At 43.1% G+C, this 21,033-nt stretch overlaps 1 protein-coding gene across 2 annotated transcripts in view; it reads right to left on the bottom strand.

Moving 5' to 3' along the window:
• The window catches only part of MORC2 (MORC family CW-type zinc finger 2), a 155,164-nt gene that overhangs the window by 61,322 nt on the left and 72,809 nt on the right, over positions 1 to 21,033 (bottom strand). For both annotated transcript variants that reach the window (XM_030217895.1, XM_030217896.1), the window contains exons 15-20: positions 15,716 to 15,870; positions 15,134 to 15,262; positions 13,374 to 13,479; positions 2,500 to 2,632; positions 2,301 to 2,375; positions 1,827 to 2,207 (exon numbers count right to left, since the gene is read on the bottom strand). In XM_030217895.1, the coding sequence (XP_030073755.1) occupies positions 1,827 to 2,207; positions 2,301 to 2,375; positions 2,500 to 2,632; positions 13,374 to 13,479; positions 15,134 to 15,262; positions 15,716 to 15,870 (979 nt within the window). The remainder of the gene's footprint in view (positions 1 to 1,826; positions 2,208 to 2,300; positions 2,376 to 2,499; positions 2,633 to 13,373; positions 13,480 to 15,133; positions 15,263 to 15,715; positions 15,871 to 21,033) is intronic.

Below are 21,033 nucleotides of genomic sequence, written 5' to 3'. Positions count from 1 at the left end.
TCCTTGTTCATCCTCCCACTTTTTTCATTTCTTGTTGTTGTCCGTGGGGCGTCTAGAGTTCTCCGCCCGCTGGCGGATTTCTTCCCGGTAGGATTTGAAGTTACATGTGTAATTTTGAAAATGTAAGCATACGCACGCAAATTAACTCTAATAAACTGAATGCTAATCAGCAGCTGTTTGATATTCTCTCTCTTCTCCATTTCTCCCCTTTTCTTTTACTGCATTGTAAACCACCTTCAAGCCTAGTACAAGCCGATGGCAGTATATCAAGTGGAAATAAATAATAATAATAAATAATTCAAAAATACTGATGCTGCTGGAAGTGGTAGTACTGACTGCATATGTGGATTTATTTTTAAGCCAGGCCACTTTAATGGATAAATTTTTTTTGTTTGTTTTGTTACATTTGTACCCCGCACTTTCCCACTCATGGCAGGCTCAATGCGGTGGGCAATGGAGGGTTAAGTGACTTGCCCAGAGTCACAAGGAGCTGCCTGTGCCTGAAGTGGGAATCGAACTCAGTTCCTCAGGACCAAAGTCCACCACCCTAACCACTAGGCCACTCCTCCACTGTTGCTACTATTTGAGATTCTACATGGAATGTTGCTATTCTTCCATGTAGAGGTCGGCCCTTGCAGATCACCAATGTGGCCGCGCAGGCTTCTGCTTCTGTGAGTCTGACGTCAGACTCACAGAAACAGAAGCCTGCGCAGCCTTCTACATGGAATGTTGCTAGTGGAATAGCAACATTCCATGTAGAATCTCCAATAGTAGCAACATTCCATGTAGAATCTCCAATCGTAGCAACATTCCACGTAGAATCTCCAATAGTATCTATTTTATTTTTGTTACATTTGTACCCTGTGCTTTCCCACTCATGGCAGGCTCAATGCGGTTTACGTGGGGCAATGGAGGGTTAAGTGACTTGCCCAGAGTCACAAGGAGCTGCCTGTGCTGGGAATTGAACTCAGTTCCTCAGTTCCCCAGGACCAAAGTCCACCACCCTAACCACTAGGCCACTCCTCCATTGATCATTTAAACCACTAAATGAACAAAATCTCTTAATGACCTTTATATGACGGTCCTAAAAAAAAAAACCCCCAAAAAACCTCTCTGTTAAATATATTTGAGAGCCTGAAATACAGTGGCATGTTCTTTTGAAGATAAGTACTGAGAGTCATTCCTGTGGGGACATGCCATTTTTGGTTCCTTTACAAAACAGACACCCCCATTCTGGAATTTTGCCATAAGCACCCTTTTATAAAAATTACCCCCAAAGAGTACAGTGCTGGACGTTTAACAGGAAGACAACACGGAATGCATTCTAACCAGAACCAGTCCCTGAGCAAATGGTAACTTACAAAAAAAAAAAAAACCCTTCAAAATGCTACAATCTATACAGTGGAACACATCAGTAAGGTTCAATTTCTTTTGCCTAAGGCAATGCGTTTACAATCCGACTTGAACAAATCAGATGTGAATTTTAGCAATGGCTGTAGGATTTGTAAATGTAGTCATACAAGCTCTATGTATCCTGGTCTAACACAGTATTTCCTCTCCTAGACTTTAAATTCTGTATGTTCATACAGAGTTCTTTATCCTAATTTCAAAGTTGTTTGCAGCTACAAAGTTCTCCAGCCTAGGCTTTCAGCTCTAGCATTCTCTGAACAAGCCTTCGAGTTACTACTACTTAACTTTTCTAGAGCGCTACTAGGGTTACGCAGCGCTGTACAAATTAAACAAAGAAGGACGGTCCCTTGGTTAACACTAAGATTCTGTTCCCCTCTGTTCTGAGACCCTGTCTGATACCACTTAAGAAATCTCACCAGGGGCATCTTGACTTGCATTAGCCTTTTTGGCACTGATGTCTTTGAACATCTTGGGGGCAGTATTTCATGCTGGCTCCTGGAGTTCTGAGGCACGAATGATGGTGCAAGTTTTGGTGGCAGAAGAGTTCTGGAAGGTGGTCTAGCAGCAGTGTTTGGCTTCACAATGGATACGACGTGAGACTGGGCTCTCGAAGTGCTGGCTTCCCCCTTTAAAGACATGCTGGACACCTTCGGAGAGCTGACCGCAGAGCTGACAGACACTGGTTTTCTCAGTTCACTGTTCATTTTTGGAGGGGGTGTCCTGATAGGAAAATTCTTCAGGACAGCAGGCAGAGGTGGCGATCGTGGTCGTAGGGGTCTACTCACGGAGGGAGAACTCTGCACATACGGAGGAGAAATATTAAGAGGTCAGGTTAAAGGCCCTAGAAATCTGTCCCAGAAAAGTTCCCCAAGTGAACTCATGGAACTGACCTCTGATGATGGTCGAGCGCTCACATCGAGTGGAAGCTTCTTCAGGTCTGCTTGCGAACAGACTGAGCTAGTTTTCTGCATTGGGAAAGAGCAGAAATTAGTTTTATGTAGGCAGATTGTGTTATTCCTACTTTTCTATACAGCTGGTAAAACCCAGATCCACTCACAAAGCTACAGTTTCCCCCTACAACAAACCAACCTGCAGAGCCTCTAGTTTCTCTTGCTGCTGTCGGATCTTTTCACTCAACTGTTTCTTCTTCTCCTCATGGGATACAGTGTCCTTTTTCAAGATGCCAACAGGTAATTTCTGTTTCTGCTCAATAGTCTCACACCTGCACCAAAAAAAAAAAAAAAACAGAAATTGGAGAGAAAACTCCTCAGGTAATGGGAACATTTAATTTTGTTACATTTGTACCCCGCGCTTTCCCACTCATGGCAGGCTCAATGCAGCTTACATGGGGCAATGGAGGGTTAAGTGACTTCGAATAACAAAGAGAAACACCTGATCTTACATAAGAACATAAGTAATGCCATATTGGGAAAAGACCAAGGGTCCATCGAGCCCAGCATCCTGTCCACGACAGCGGCCAATCCAGGCCAAGGGCACCTGGCAAGCTTCCCAAACGTACAAACATTCTATACAATCAAGCCATTGTGACATCACTAATGAGGTTGGCTCTTATTGGTGGAATGAGCCACTATGACATCACAATAGGTTAAATCACTGCTCTATGTAATAAAAGTGAGCCAAGTAGAGGACATAAGTACATAAGTAATGCCACACTGGGAAAAGACCAAGGGTCCATCGAGCCCAGCATCCTGTCCACGACAGCGGCCAATCCAGGCCAAGGGCACCTGGCAAGCTTCCCAAACGTACAAACATTCTATACATGTTATTCCTGGAATTTTGGAGTTTTCCAAGTCCGTTTAGTAGCGGTTTATGGACTTGTCCTTTAGGAAACCGTCCAACCCCTTTTTAAACTCTGCTAAGCTAATCGCCTTCACCACTTTCTCCGGCAACGAATTCCAGAGTTTAATTACACGTTGGGTGAAGAAACATTTTCTCCGATTTGTTTTAAATTTACTACACTGTAGTTTCATCGCATGCCCCCTAGTCCTAGTATTTTTGGAAAGTGTGAACAGACGCTTCACATCCACCTGTTCCACTCCACTCATTATTTTATATACCTCTATCATTTCTCCCCTCAGCCGTCTCTTCTCCAAGCTGTATAGCCCTAGCCTCCTTAGTCTTTCTTCATAGGGAAGTCGTCCCATCCCCGCTATCATTTTAGTTGCCCTTCGCTGCACCTTTTCCAATTCTACTTTGAGTTGCAATGTGTCTTGTCAGAAAAACATGGATGTTTAAAACACAACTTTGAAAACATGAGAAGAAACCTTTAAACATACAAGCAGTAGAAGCAATAATGAACTGAAGTAGCAAAAAAAAAAAAAAAAAAATTCCTTAGGAAAGATGGGATTCCGAAATCCCTGCCCAAATAACTTCAGCTCCAATCGCAGCCTCCACTTATGCATCATTATGAGCCTATAATGCCTAGCAAAGTATGAAGGGATGATCACATTGTTGCTCTATAAATGTCCACCAGTGCCACTGCACATATCTCTGCTCAAGAGGTGCCACCCCTCTGGTGGAATATGCTCTCAAACCTTGGGGGGGGGGGGGGGGGGGGGGGGGCTTCGCCTTCAGGATATAGGCAGAAGAATCACCTCCTTGAGCCAACTGGCAATAGTAGCCTTAGAAGCTGCTTCGCCCAAAAAGAATAAAATCTATCTCCAAAATTCATTGGTTCCTTCAAGATACTTGAAAAGGGCACAACAAAAATCTAGCTGATGAAGCGATAAACTCTGCCCCATAGTCCCATTTGTGGAAAGGAGGAAGCACAAGATTTGATTTACATGGAACGCACAACGTAGAAGGAACTGTCCTGATCAAAACTCCTGCTTCCATAAAGCGAAGGAAAGGATTCCTGCATGATAACGTTTGTAATTGAGAAGTTCTCCAAGCTGACAAGATCGCTAGGATAAAAAAAGGTTAAGAGTGAGGTCTTTCAACATTTCTGAACTAACAGGCTCAACAGGCAGGAGCCCCAGCACTTTAAACACTAAACTCCACTGAGGACAAGAACTGCAAAGACAGGTGTTCTTATATGTGACACACTTGAGGAAATGGACTATATCAGGATGAGCCACTATGAAGGATTTTTCCCAATGCCCTCTGAAGTGGGATAAAGAAACTCCCAGTGAAGTCTCTGCTAAAGAAACTCTAGTGTGAATAATCTTTGCAGCAAAGGAAGAATTTGCCCTACCGGCACAGCAAGACTCTTGCATATGCCATGGAGGTGGAACACTACCTGGCCTGAAGTACAGTGGCAATCACCTCTTCCAAATATCCTCTGTCTTAGACATTAACTCTTAAGAGCCAAGCTGTAAGACAAAAGAGAAATGGATTTTCTATGATCACGGACCCTGAAGAAGATGGCCCTCTTCCAGGGAAAGTACAAAGGCTTACTAAACAGCACTTTCCTAAAACTCACGCAGTCCATTTTTTCTCAGTTTTGAGCTATGCGATTAATTTTGTTTATCAAGGCGAGATTCATTTACTGTAGCTTCTGTGTCAAAACTCACTAAGTCCATGGTATTTTAATGACTATGTTGAATACTATATGCAAAACTCACTCAGTCCAAAAGCTGCTATCTATCAGACAAAACTGACAAAAAAATGGACTGACCGAGTTTTGGAAAAGTGCTCTTCAATAGATCTTGAGACAAATCAGGTATGCAAACCAAGGTCTTTGGGGCCAGTCCAGAGCTACTAGATGTCACTTGCTCTTCAGCTATCAGTTACGCCGGACCCCAGGCTTCCTGCTCACCTCCATTCTGAATTCTCTTATGCAAACTTTAAAAAGAAGCCTTAAAAACCCATCTACTACTACTAATAGCATTTATATAGCACTACCAGACGCACGCAGCGCTGAACACTTGACATAGAGAGACAGTCCCTGCTCAAAGAGCTTACAATCTAGGTAAAACCAGTGCTTTTTTTTGTAGAAAAAAAGGTGCCGGTACTCATTATGGGCGGGGTCACCACATATGGCTCCACCCCTGTGATAGCCGCACCCACATTAACCACACCCCCTATACCAGCCATGGCGCATATAAACAGACATCATTGAAAATATTATAGTACTATAGGAGAAAAAAATAACGTGATTTTTTTTTCATTATAAATAATCTCTGTAAGCTCTTACAGCTCCAGTATACCCAGTGCAAAATAAGACAGCCAATGTAAATTCTCAAATTGGACATATTACAAACACTAAAATGAAAATAAAATGATTTTTTTCTACCTTTGTTGTCTGGTGACTGTTTTTCTTTCCATATTGGTCCCAGTCTGTGATTCTGCTTTCCTTTGTTTTCGCCTAATGGCTGTCTACAGTGCCGGGGTGCCGCGTTTCAGCCAGGTTTTCAATTTTTTTTAAATCTTTTTCTTTGTGTAGCGGCCGCTGCTGCTCAACAGGAGAAGCAGCAGCGGCCGGAAATGGGGGCTGGCACTGCATGCGGGACATGGAGTCACAGGGCGGGGGGAGCAAAACAAAAAGGTGCCGGTACGCCGTACCGTTGCGTACCTGCACAAAAAAAGCACTGGGTAAAACAGACATTACAGGCAAGGGAATTACTTGACTGTACCTTTTTACTGTAAATCACTTGACTGTACCTTTTTATTGTAAATCACTTGACTGTACCTTTTTATTGTAAATCGCACAGATGCCATTTTGACCCTTTGAAGTATATCGAGTCTCTGTAAATAAATTACTTGACTGGGATGGATTGAAATCCTTTGAAGCACTCAGACCAACACTGAAGTGCTGGACACATACAGCAGCTTCTCCAGTGGCCAAGGCTATAATAATGCATCCAAACCTATGAATCTGTATTCTCTTCATGAAGAACCGTGGAACCTTGGCATTGGCCTTTGCTGCTATCAGATCCAGGGGCAATCGGCCCCCACCTGTTTTTATGAGTGCAAAGGCTACAATAAACAGGTCTCACCCTCCTGGATCCAGGAGAGTACCCACTGAACAGTCATGCTGTGGCAATGTGCACCGTCAAAACAGTCAACAAGTGCTGTTCTGCCCATTCCAATAACAGACTTGCTTCCCGGGCCACTGTTACACTTCTCACGTCTCCCTCTTTGTCAATGTAAGCTACCACAATTGCCCTGTCAGAGAACACCCACACTGACTAGTGCATCAGAAAGGGAAAGGTTCTGGTGTGCCAGTCGAACTGCTCTGGTTGAACCAGGTTGACTTGGAAGATCATGTGCCAAGTCGTAGTAGCGAGCTTCCCAGCTAAACAGACTCGCACCCATTGTTATTACTAACCAGCCTGGGGTTCTGCAGGCTCACTCCTAGAAATAAATTGTGTATCTGAAGCCTCCATGCTGCTTCTCGCTTAAGATGAGTAAGGTAGATAACAGTTATAGCTCTGTGATTCTGCCAACCATCAATTGAGCAGAGAGCTCTGCAACGGACTCATGTAAGCGTGCCAAATAGAACTAAGAACATAAGAGTAGCCATACTGGGTTAGATCAATGGTCCATCTAGCCCAGTATCCTGTTTACCAAACAACGACGAAGCCAGGTCACAAGTATCTGGCAGAAACCCAAATTGTGGCAACACTCCATAGTACAAATCCCAGACTATGGACTTTTCCCTTTTCCTCCAGGAATTTGTCCAAACCTTTTTTAAACCCAGATACGCTAACCTCCGACAAAGAGTTCCAGAGCTTAACTATTTGTTGAGTGAAAAAATATTTCCTCCTATTTGTTTTAAAAGTATTTCCATGTAACTTCCTCAAGTGTCCCCTAGTCTTTGTACTTTTGGAACAAGTAAAAAATCGGTTCGCCCCTCCGAAGGGACACCCCCTTGTAAGTGGTGGAGGGGCTTCCGTGTTTCAATGACTCAGAGGGCTATGCTGAAGGGTTACCCATATCAGACAGGCCTCTGAGGAGAAACCAGACAAAGAGTGTCCCAAACTGGAGGATCCAAGATGGTGTCGAGGGAGGATGTACGTTAGTTGAGTTCCCATTTTACACCAGAATACCTGAAGAAGTAGTCGCGCTCCCCAGAGAATGGGGAAGAAGAAATGCAAAGCCGTGGTGTTGTCCTCCTCGAACACGGCTGGGGTTCCCACCACTTCTCAGTCTACTTTGGAGAGATTCGGGGTCATAACATCGGGGATATTGGTTCCTGCTTCGGGGAACAGCAAGGTTTTATTGCCGAATCTCAGTGGAGAGGGAGTGACTTTGAGTCCCCCTGTTGGCATGACCTCTCCAAGACCCGGAAACAGTGACGCTTCGCTATGGAGGTCGACAGTGGAAACGCCCGAAGTGGGTTAGGATTTTCACGTGATCCGAGGAGGTCCTGGCGCAGCATTGACTCCGGATAATAAACCAACTGGGGGATTGGAGAGTGAGCTCTTCCCCCCGAAGATATCTGGAGCAGTTTCTGTGGAGAAATTGGACCTGGTGAAGCCAAACAACGTCACAATGGACACACTATGGGAAGTGCTGCAGAGTGTGAATAACTCTCTTCTTCAGATGTCAAAATTTTTTTAGGAATAAATATGTGATTATATCAATACTTATCTAACAAAGTGGAAGTCCAAGATAAAAAAAAGAAAGACTTTGATTTCGGAAATGATTTCTCTACGAAAATCAGTTAATCTGGTAATGAAGGACAATTATGTTTCTTGTAAAAAATTGGAACTTCTGGAGAACCAATTAACGAAAAATAAACTTGAGAAAGATACATTTTCCTAAAATACCCTGTATATAGAGTTATATTATTAGTGACTTTTGCCTTTGATTTAGATAGGAACAATGTTTTGAAATTGTATTTCCGACATATGGCTGATATATTTATCTTTGAACCCAAAAAAACTATTTCCTGAGATATCAAGGGAATCGCAGACTAGGAGGTGTGAACTCTTGGCTTTTAAGCCAAGAATCATTGCCCTAGGTGGGACCTTCCTAGAGCGATTCCCTTGTAAGTGTTTTATTTCCTGATTACTTATTTGTTGAACCCAGGAAATTATAAGAGTTTGTGGAGTTAAAAGAACAGATGAAGAACCCTCTGCAGCAACTTCCTTTAAGTTACCACTGTACCGGCTGGAATTACCGATTAACCTTCCTCCTTCAGAAAATATGAATTGTAAGATTAACCATTCTATGTTTTTCTTATTTTCTTTGAGATTGTTTTCCTGATCTTGGATCCCCCAATTGTGGACTAACAAAGATGATATTTTTCCTTAATGTTTGTTTTAATTGATATTTTCTCTTTTCTTTCCCATTTATGTATTGGACATAAATGTAATATAAAATGAATAAAATAATTTTAAAAAAATCGGTTCACTTTTACCCATTCTACACCACTCAGGATTTTGTAGACCTCAATCACATCTCCCCTCATCTGTCTCTTTTCCAAGTGGAAGAGCCCTAACCTCTTCAGCCTTTCCTCATACACAGGAGTTCCATCATCTTTATCATTTTGGTCGCTCTTCTTTGAACCTTTTCTAATTCTGCTATATCTTTTTTGAGATACAGCAACCAGAACTGAACGTAATACTCATGGAGTGATACAAAGGTATTATATTGTTTTCGGTCTTATTCACCATCCCTTTTCTAATAATTCCTAGTATCCAATTTGCATTTTTGGCCGCTGCCTCCACACACTAAGGCAGATTTCAGCGTATTATCTATGACACCCAGACCTTTTTCTTGAGCGCTGACCCAAAAAGGTGGAGCCTAGCCTCAGGTAACTATGATTCAGATTATTCTTTCCAATGTACATCACCTTGCATTTGTCCATATTATTTATTTAGATTTTGCTCACACCTTTTTCAGTAGTAGCTCAAGGTGAGTTACATTCAGGTACACTGAATATTTGGAAGGCTCCCAAACTAAGTTTGTACCTGAGGCAAGGGAGGGTTAAGTGAGTTGCCCAAGATCACAAGGAGCAGCAGCGGGATTTGAAACAGCCACCTCTGGATTGCAAGACCGGTGCTCTAACCACTCCTCCACTCCACACATTAAATTTCATTTGCCACCTGGATGCCCAGTCTTCCAATTTCCTAAGGTCTTCCTGCAATATTGCATGTGTTTTAACAACCTTTAATAGTTTTGTACCATCTGCAAATTTGATCACCTCACTCGCCGCTCCAATTTCCGTATCATTTATAAGTATGTTAAATAGTACCGGTCCTAGTACAGATCCCTGCTGCACTCCTCTGTTCACCCTCCTCCATTGAGAGAAATGACCATTTAGCCCTACCCTCTGTTTTCTGTCCATTAACCAATTCCTACATCTACGGTTGCAGCCACTGACCCTAGAACTTGCATATATGCATATAATCCCATTCTTGAAGAGCTTTTTGCCCCACAAGCAACCTGATGCGTGACTGCAGTTTCAATAATCTGTTTCAGAAAAAAATACCGTACCCACTTTGGTGTCAAATCTCACTCCCTGTGAGGGAACTAGCTAGCCTGCTCTTGTAAATATTGATTACCCAGCCAAGGAATGCAGGAGTAGCTGCTATCATGTCTTTGCTTTCCTTTTGCATACCAACTCAAATTAGACAGTCATCCAAACAGGGTTGAACGCCTAGTTCCTCTAAGTGGAGAAAAGCTGCCACCATAACCAACATTTTGTAAAACATCCTGGGCGCCATTACCAAACCACATGGCATTGCTCATAACATCATAACATATGAATATAAGCGTTGCCATACTGGGACAGACCAAAGGTCCATCAAATCCTGAATATGCCCCAGTAACAAGCCAAGGCTGCAACCTGTACCTTCAGGGATTTCAAGGCCAAACCTTTGGTAAGGCTCCCTGGCAAGAAGGCCAAAATCTGAGGCAAGAAAGACTGAAATGAAGACAACACTCTATCCAAATATCAAGCTTCAAACACTCGCCAGACCTGAGCAAACACTGAACAGGTTGATCTCTTCCTGGCCTGAAGCAAGGTGGAAATAACCTCCGCCGAGTAGCCTTTCCTTATCAACTTTGACCTCTCAAAAGGCCGTCAAGACCAAAAAGGGGATGGTTCCTCCATTTGAATGGGCCCTTGAACCAGCAATCTCTGATGAGGAGGGAGCCGGAGAGGTTCGTCCACTACGTGGCAAACCAGATTCACATACCACGACCTCCTGGGCCAATCCAGTATAATCAGAATGACAAGGCTGGGATGATGAAGAATTTTGTGGAGCACCCAACTTATCATTGACCATGGGGGAAAGATATAGAGACGATCAGATACCGGCCATTCCTACAGAACAGCACCTAATCCCCTCTGAATCGCACTTCTTTCTTCTGCTGAAGAATCTGGGAACTTTTGCATTGTGATGGGAAGCCATCAGATCTAACGACAATGATTTCCACGTCCTTGTGACAAACAGGAAGGCCTCCTGGGACAATGCTCATTCTCCTGGGTCCAGGGTGTTCCTGCTCAGATAATCTGCCTGAACACACAACTATCCTGCAATGTGAGCAGCTGATAATAGTTGCAGATGAGACTCCACCCAGACCATCAACAGGTGAGCCTAAGAACATAAGTGTTGCTCTACTGGGTCAGACCGAAGGTCCACCAAGCCCAGTATCCCATTTCCAACAGTGGCCAATCCATAGTACCTGGCAAGATCTCAAAACAGTAAAATAGATTTTATGCTGCTTATCCTAGAAACAGGGTGAGATTAGGCCTTACCTGCTAATTTTCCTTCCTCTAAATCCTCCAGACCGGTCAAGACACTTGGGTTATGCACGCCTACCAGCAGAGGGACACTGAGAACACCTGACTTTGGATACTGTATATCTATCCTGTGCAGAACCCTACCAGTCAGTATATCGATAACAAAGCTCTGTCAAGCAGGGACTGTCTCTATGTCCAGTGTACAGCACTGAGTACATCTAGTAGCACTATAGAAATGATAAGTAGTAGTAATAGTAGTAAGAAAAGTAAAAAAACAAAAAAACAACAAAAAAAAACATATAGAACCCTGTACCATGGCCCCCCACAAAAAGAACCGTGCTCCACAGACAGACCGCAAACTGACCTGCACCAGAACTTGTCTGGTATCTCTTGGACTGGTTTTGTAATCATATGTACTAGTAAACAACCACAGCAAACATAAGCAACACACAATAAACAGAGAGGGATCTTGACCGGTCTGGAGGATCTAGAGGAGGCAAGGCCTAATTTCACCTTCTTCAGCAAACCTCCGGACCGGTTAAGACGCTTGGGAAGTACCAAAGCAGTAACCCCTCTAAGGGTGGGACCCACAGAAACCAGAAGTCAACACCGCTGTTATTTTTTTTTTTTATTTGTTACAAGGCAAAATGGGCCCTTAATATGAAGTTGGATTCAAATTCTAAGGGATTCCACAAGACAAACTATCAACCCCACTGCCATGCTAAGAATTCCTCTCCAAAATAGTAATGGGGTGTGAATGTTTGAACCAACGTCCATGTTGTTGCCTTTCAGATATCTACCATTTCCTGCAGATAGCATAAGCTTTACAGAGAAAACCTGGTCTTAACAGGCCTTACTGGGGCATTGTGTGGCATTTCAACAGCGGTCTGTCCTGATGGCTTTTATCAACATTTGATATTTGAAAGATGACGTGCAATAGTCTTCTCAATATCTACTTATTTATTTATTAATGTATTTATACCCCATTTTCCCCACAGACATGCAGGCTCAATGTGGCTTACATAAACCAGAGAGAGAGATCTCCGGGTGATATCAGATACAAATGAGAATAATAGAGTAGAAGGGCAAGAAAGAAAGAATACTTTACATAAAACAGTACAGAAGAATAGGACTAAACAGGATCCGCATATGCCAGCTGGCAGAGGCCAGAATCCTACATTGTTCCTGGTGAACATGCTCTTCTCCACCACCGCCAACTCCAGACTCCGCCCATTCTGCCTCACCTCACCCTATGCTTGGAATAAACTTCCTGAGCCCCTACGCCAAGCCCCCTCCCTACCCATCTTCAAATCCTTGCTCAAAGCCCACCTCTTCAATGTTGATTTCAGCACCTAACCTTTATACCTTTCAGGAAATCTAGACTGCCCCAATTTGACTGCCCCTACTTGACTGACTGTACGTTTGTCCATTAGATTGTAAGCTCTTTGAGCAGGGACTGTCCTTCTATGTTAAATTGTACAGCACTGCGTAACCCTAGTAGCGCTTTAGAAATGTTAAATAGTAGTATAGTAGTAGTAGTAGTAGATGCGTTTTCAGCGCCTTGCGAAAGCAGCTGGTGTGGCTTCCAGTCCCTTGGGTGTTTCTAATGCACTTGGGCCAGACTTAGTCAAACTACCCCTAGGCATCTTCTTACAGACGGCACAGCTAGGAATGTTGTGTTTGAGTCCCAGGCACAATTTAGAGAGACTGGCAAGACTGCCACTGTCTTTGCCAGGCACAACATAAAGGAGACTGTGTAAAGATATATGAAAAACCTATCTAGTGTTTTTTCTAGGTGGGAGAAGAATGAAACCAAGGTGATTCCATCGCAAAGAAAATACTTCATAGTGCACGTCTTTACTCCCCAATCCCATGGTAAAAACCATGCCATGGCAGAAACATGAGAACTAAGGAAACACGTGTATACATTTCTTTGGCCCAGGCTCTGTTAGATGACATCACCCACATCAGGGCTACAATCCTGCTTGTCCCTAGGAAGGGAAAAATAAAGTTACCAGACTTAGCTGATCTAATCTAATCCTGTAACTTATGGCAAAGGAATACTTCCTTTTTATTATAAATGTTTATTCAGCTATCCACATTTATGTGGAATAGGAAAATTCCTTTTGAGAAAAGAAGAGAGGTTTAAATGTATCTCGAACTTGGATCAGTTAAAACAATTTCATAACATTATGAAAAAATAAAACACAGATTGCATAAATTGAAGCTATAAACAACTTAGGCCTCCATCTCATTTTACAGTGGGTATCAGATACAACCCCAACTAATATAACACAATTCTCACCTGTCCTGCTCTGGGTCTGGGTTCATGGAACACACCCATCTTTCTGGGAAAGTCTTTTCCACCGAGCTCAGTTGGAAGGGAAGCGTCCGCCATTTCAGGCACTGATCTGGTTGGTGAGAAAACATCCCAGAATTTCAGCTGTGTACAGGAGCCAGTTAAAACAGACAGTTCCTATCGCAATGCTGTCCAAACTATTATCCAAGGTGAGCCCATTTTAACATTTAAAAATCCCCCTCACCCCAGAAAATGAAAACAAAATAGCAGATCTCCACACCCCTCCTCCCCCTCTTTTATGCACATCCTCTTCCTCAAACTTATCCAAAGCATGAAGACAGCAACAGTTGTGGTTTCAACAGTAGTAGCAGTCAGCACAGGACCCTATCAGTTTGTGTGCACTCACAGACCCCAGTCTAACAGGAAGTCCACACAGGAGAAAAAAAAGGAGGGCACGTGAATGTTCAGTGACCATCAGACCCCATGCTGACTGCTACTACTGGTACAAAAAACAGAAGAAACCAGTCTTCGCAAAAAAACACCAAAAAAGCGAAGATGACTAACAAAATGCAAAGATAATCCAAAATTTAAAATTTTGGATTATCTTTGTTTTCGTTAGACTGCTACTACTGAGCACAAGTCATAATCGAGAGACAGAGGGGGAGCAGCTTCATTTCTATGACCTCATCTGAAGGGCAGTTTGGGAATCAAAGTCCTATCATGATGACAGAAAACAAAACAACAGATCACTCCACACATTAATTCATTTAAGGCAAAGGAAAAAAAAGAAAAAGATCCACACACCTGTGAAAACCAGAGCCCTGTAACATCCAGTGCAGTCAAAACACAGAAGAAGTACCTTAAAACAAGTGGAGGAGTGGCCTAGTGGTTAGGGTGGTGGACTCTGGTCCTGGGGAACTGAGTTTGATTCCCACTTCAGGCACAGGCAGCTCCTTGTGACTCTGGGCAAGTCACTTAACCCTCCATTGCCCCATGTAAGCCGCATTGAGCCTGCCATGAGTGGGAAAGCGCGGGGTACAAATGTAACAAAAATAAAATAGATACTATTGGAGATTCTACATGGAATGTTGCTACTGTTGGAGATTCTACATGGAATGTTGCTATTCCACTAGCAACATTCCATGTAGAAGGCTGTGCAGGCTTCTGTTTCTGTGAGTCTGACGTCCTGCACATACGTGCAGGACGTCAGACTCACAGAAGCAGAAGCCTGCGCGGCCACATTGGTGATCTGCAAGGGCCGACTTCTCCATGGAATGTTGCTAGTGGAGTGGCCTAGTGGTTAGGGTGGTGGACTTTGGTCCTGGGGAACTGAGTTCGATTCCCACTTCAGGCACAGGCAGCTCCTTGTGACTCTGGGCAAGTCACTTAACCCTCCATTGCCCCATGTAAGCCGCATTGAGCCTGCCATGAGTGGGAAAGCGCAGGGGTACAAATGTAACAAAAAAAAAAAACAATCTACAACCACAAATACGAGAGACCCCTTTCCCAGTGGAGTAGAAAAGCAATTAACCTCTGGGACTAAAATTAATCCTGTCTATAAAACCAGTACAAGAACAGGGGAAAAACGAAAGAACATAATTTAAAAGAAAGAAAGAAACAAACAGATTACATAGAGATGTATTTTCAACACGCTTACTTACAAAGTTCCATAGTAACCTATGGAACTTTGCAAGTCTAAGTGCTTTGAAAACGAGCCCCATAGTGACATGGAAGTATAGAACAGGGGCAGGGGCAAAGGGACTTACCACATTGAATTGTTGTAGGGATTTCCATAGCTCTTCTGCGTTTGTAACGCAATTCATTGGATGGAGGCTGGTTCCAGTTCGCTGATAAATATCCAAATTCATCCCAAAACTTGATTATACCTTTCTGGGCTATAAAGATAAGGAAAAATGTGAACACACTGTTTGACGTGTGATGTATTATCGACAATAAACAGCTTTCTTGCTCATACCCAATACATTGTTTTACTTTTTCCATCACACCACCACAGGGCCCCACTGTCACCAAAACTATCACAACCACCCTATTTGTATTACCAGATTTTATCATATGGTTACTATCAGCACCAGACATTTATCATCAATGACATTAAATATTCATATTCATTTTTTATTTTCTTGTGTAGTCTTCTCTCAACCGTCTCAATGACTTCCTGCCTCAGTTTCAAAAGCTTCTTTTCACGTATCTATAACCCAGGTCTTCCCCATCAAACCCGGTTTACAGTACCTCTCAAACTTCAACCCATACATACACTGTCCTCCATATGCCCGCCCCGATGTCTAAGCCCTCCTTTCAGATGCATAGTAATAAAAAAAGATCTTTACCAATGCCCACATCCTTCCAATACTGTGCCAAGTATTCACCCATTGCCTTCAACAAGTGGCGATATTCTTTGGCATCCGCAAAGTCCTGCTTATTATGTGTGGGTTCTAGAACTAGATAGGGAACATCGACTACACCAACCACTCCACCACATGCCCTAGGAGAAGAAACACATATTAGAACTTATTTGGGTTTCAACTAGCCTTCAGAAAGCCTGGTCAGTGCTAACCCCCCCCCCCCCCCCCCCCCCACACACACACACTTTTTTTTTAACTATTCACATTCATTTGTGAATGCCTCCATTGTGTGTAACATACTTTGCCATGTGATTTTCCTAATTCCAATGTCAGAAAGTTAAACAGCAAAGTCTGTTAATCCCTTAATTTAACTCCTACTATACTAAACAGGTTCCAGTTAAAAGTTTAATATTGTTTTATGCTGTCGAATGGGAAATTTAAATCATTCAAGATATGGTCTCCCCAAGAACAGTCATGTTCAATACTTACAACTGACACTGTATAATTACAAAATTACAAGTTACAGAGACTTGCAATCCCTCAGAGAAATGGGAGTTAAAAAGGGGACCTGCCTTAAGGTTTCAGAATCACCTGGAAAATTTTCTTATACTAACAGGTTGTTGAAGCAAACTAAACATTAGTCACTAAAGACAGGTCTGGGAGGAAAAGCTTGAAGGTAAATAAGTGCTAAGTGATGGAAGGATTTTTGGGTTTCTTTTTTTAAACATTTATTCTCCACTTGGCTGACCCAATCACCTGGCAGAAACCCAATTACTAGTAACATTCCATGCTACCAATCCTGGGGTGAGCAGTGGCTTCCCCTATGTCCATCTCAATAACAGACTATGTATGGACCTTTCCTCCAAGAACTTGTCCAAACCTTCTTTAAACCAAGTTACACTAACCGCTGTTACCACATCCTCCTGACAGTGAGTTCCAGAGCTTAACTATTCTTTGAGTGAAAAAATATTTCCTCTTATTTGTTTTAAAAGTATTTCCATGTAATTTCATTGAGTGTCCGCTAGTCTATGAACTTTTTTGAAAGAGTGAAAAAAAATCAATTCACTTTTACCCGTTCTACACCACTCAGGATTTTATGGATATCAATCATATCTCCTTCTCAATTGTCTCTTTTCCAAGCTGAAGAGTCCTAACCTCTTTAGCTTTTCCTCATATGGGATGAGTTCCATCCCTTTTATCATTTTGGCTGCTCTTCTTTGAACCTTTTCTAATTCTGCTATACCTTTCTGAGATATGGCAACCAGAACTGAACACAATACTCATAAGGTTGCACCATGGAGCAATACAGAGGCATTATAATATTCATGGTCTTATTTTGCATCCCTTTCCTAGTATCTTGTTTGCTTTTTTGGCCACTGCAGCACACTAAGCAGAAGACTTGTCTACAATGATACCTAGATCTTTTTGAGTGCCGACTCCTAAGGTGGATCCTTGTATTGGGTAACTATGATTCGGATAAACTGCTCTGGACTCCAACCTGTTGACGGGCCTGGCAACCACATGATTTTATCAGAAATCCTGTGCCACCTGACCTTGGCAATGAGCTCCTCAGCCACAATGCCTTAAATCCTTCATGGCTACTACCCAGAACAACTACCTCTGCATGCTCTCCTACGGTGTTAGGTGAATGTTGTACTCTTGGGAATGTGGAAGCCACCTGGAAAGAGCAGCTTGCTGGAAAGGCCACATGCGGGCACCTGCCCATGGCACCAACTCTAGGGTACGCCCCATGGACCTCAGCAGCTACAAAGTGGCCCAAACTCTGAGCTAGCTGTGACTGGATCCGACATAGCAACCTCTTCACCTGTCCTTGGTAGAAATATTTTGCTGAAATGATATCTTGAACCCAGAGCTCCCAGATGCTCCAGGGATCTGATTAACCGGAGGTTGCTTTTGACATAGTTGACTATCTAGCCTAGTCTCTCCAATAATTGAATGGATCCTGCAAATGGCTGTCCTGACCTCCTCTTCCTAATTGGTCTGGATCACCTATTGTCCAAACAGAGGCGTACACTAATGTAGAGAGTTGCAAGAGGACCGAAATTTCCATTTCACTTGACCTCTTCAGGAGGCTCTAGGATAAAGAACTGATAGGTTCCCTGGTGGGGGAGGGCATATAAAGATCTGTCTAACCCAGAACATTATCAGAAGGAATCAACATGATAGTTCCAAGTTGAATCAGGTGCTTTACTGGCTTGATAACTGCCATCTTTTAGTCCCTTGAGTTTCAGGAAAAAAACAAAGGTGCTGAAAAAGGATTCAGAAAACTCTAATGAGCAACCTTGATGTATCACCTTGAGGACCCACTGAACCAAGGCAATTTGAGTCTGCTCCAAGAAGAGCTGGAGAACCTCCCATCTGCTGTCCCCCAGAGTGGACCACTGAATCTCATCAGGGCCCTCCCCTGTCACTGGGTTTGTGGGCTCCCCAAAAAGGACTGCCTTTAATATATCCTGAAGAAGTTGAAGTCACCTGACTCCCCAAGAGGGAAGAGACTTCATCAAAGGCAAGACATACATACCTGACAAAGTCCTAGAAGCCGACTGAACATGTTAATCTCTCAGTCAGTCTCTGCAGCCTTGTTTCCTCTAGATCCTTTCTGAACAGAAATCAGCCTTGAAATGGAAGCCTGCTAAGCCACAACTTTGATGCAGAATCTACTAACCAATTTATCTGCCAGAGATCTCTGCACACCACCACAGATACAGCTGACTTAGCCCTGTCCACAACTCATAACTGCATCTGCCACAAAGGCTGCTGTGGACACCAACCTTGCCACCTTTGGAGACTCCAATAGTTGTGAATCCATCCAAGGAGTGCATGGAACAGTGTCTCTGCAGATTGCAGCTTAGACCCCTAGTGTTGACAACTCAAATGCTTGTCTGAGGAACAATTCGATTCTCTTGTCCTGCGAGTCCTTCAAGGCCACACCCCCTCCACCAGCATGGTGGTCTGTTACTGCTGTCACGAGGATTTCTACTCTCAGGGGCCAAAACAACTGCTCTAGGTTCTCTCAAGGAAGTGGATATAAGGACTGCTTCTGGGGACTCGTTTATCCAGGATCATCAGAACTTGGGTGGCTTCCTCAGCTATTCCAGGATTGATCTCTTTCATTACTTCTTCCATCAGTGTTGCAGCCATCCTTGACCAATAAGACAACTCCTACTGCTCATAAGCAGACTGACTCATTCTTGTGTTCCAGAGACTTCCCTGAGAAAGAGAAAATCTCTCCCTCGGAAGGGGATATCTCCTCATCTACATCTTCCTCCTGTTCCAGGCAAAGGCCTGGGACCAAGCTATGAGCTCTCTCCGATAGGCCACAGGACTTGCTGGGCCTCTTTATACCTCAGAAGTCATGGCTGGGCCATGACCTGATGCCTGAGGGATCTGCTCCTGCCCCCAAAGCTGCCTGGAGTCTGGAGCAAGGTCAGAGGTATCTGTAAACATCCAGCCTAATCTCTAATCTAAAAGGGAAGTAAATACCTGAACAGCCCATTATACTTCTGAAGAAGCTTACCCCTATTCCCTCGGGAGTGCTACTTCTTGCAAGGCTAATCCTTCTGACAAATCCTACTGGGCAGGAGAACCATGGGCTCAAGCCAAAATGGCTGCAGTTCCCATTGGTGAGAAAATCCCCCCCCCCCCCCTCCAAATAATGGTAACTAGAACCTCTGCCACTACTGGGCTCTGGCCATGATGAAGCAAAAGTTCTCTGGCCTTCATTGCATCCCTATTGCAGGTGGGGCAGAGCGATCTGGCTATGGTGCTAATATGGAAACTGCTGCAACCACCACCCAACCCTTGCCTTCTCTGCTCTATCATGCCACTTCAAAGCAGATGAATGACATCCCTCTCAATGCTGTCGAACTGTCCAGCTGGTTCTACAACTAGCAATGAAGCTCAGCCTTCAATCATCTGGAGATGCTGTTTCCCTCAGAGAAGAGCTTCACTTGATGTTTTCTTTTTATTTTCATGCTTTCAAGACCAGTCCCATTGAGGGAGGGGGGGGGGGGGTGGAGGGAGAGAGCAAGTATGCACAAGAACAAAAATTCAGTCCACTCCCATCTATTCTTTACACTTTCCCTTCACAGGGGTTTCTGGGAGCAACCTATTGGAGCACAGCTCACCAGGAGACTCTTAGTTCAGACCTGTTACCAAGGCTTCCTCTCTCCCAAGCTCAAATCAAGGGAAGATAGGTGGACCAACCCTGAGAGCGTCTGGCCAGGCAAGAGCTCAAAACTGTATATCAGACAGGCCATGAAAAGGTGCAAACCATACATATTTCTAGGTTTCATTTTAATATAGCTATTTTGCTTTTCTTGAGCTGGGAGCAGACTTATAAAGAGTTGCAAGACAGCTGTAAATGAGTTTTTTTCTGAAAGCTACCCTTCTAAGCTTGTGATTTGACATTTGGCCTATGCTAACTTGTGATAAGTTGCTGGTCAGCAACTAAGACAGCGACTCCTATGACTAAGGACAACTGCTGTATCCAGATAAACAATCAAAAGGAGAAGTAAGTGGGTGTGGGTAAAAATGTAACCTTAGCAAGAGGGTGGGGGCAGTAACATGGTAACATACCCATTATCTAATGAAAACTTATGCTTATGTACATGACAGGCCCTGTCAATTTAAGGGAATAAATGATAGAATTTGATGGAACATGCTGGAAACTGGATTCATTATAACAGGAACCAGAATATTCTGGAAAGATGCATATTCATTAGGTAGGAAGGGTAATTATAATTAAGATAATGAAGAAAGGAATAAAAAGTATTTAAGAGGAAACAAAACTGAGGATGGCAAGCCTCAGTGTGTACACTAGCAGGTGGACATATTGACAGCTCCCAGGGAAAACTCTGTTTTTATTTGCTACATATTATACTGTATTGGGAGTTTACACCAATCCAGAATGCAACCATCTGCTTGAGGCTGAAAATACTAATAGATTCCAAGACAGCACCAGACAAGGGCATAAAAGGCTAAACAAACAAAAAAAAAAATTAATACTGCTTCATATTCCCATTTAAATTAGTTTATTTTACAGTGCAATATTTACTAAAACTTATTCAAGTTCATGAGTGTATTAAAGGCTGCAATGAGTTAGATCAAAGATGCAGGGTCATTTTATTTTCTCATATACTGCATTTTTCTTTAAACATCACACTGCTCATCTGACTGACTTACTGTCATTCAAATATCAAGCAAATTTAATGTACCATGAAACATATTTCATATAATAAAAATTGTCAAGGACACAGGAGTTATCATATGAGGCTAACAGA

This window comes from Microcaecilia unicolor, chromosome 11, assembly GCF_901765095.1.
Source record: "Microcaecilia unicolor chromosome 11, aMicUni1.1, whole genome shotgun sequence".
Taxonomy (NCBI): Eukaryota; Metazoa; Chordata; class Amphibia; order Gymnophiona; family Siphonopidae; genus Microcaecilia; species Microcaecilia unicolor.
The sequence above is the reverse complement of the archived record's forward strand: the minus strand, read 5'-3'. Positions and strand labels throughout refer to the sequence as shown.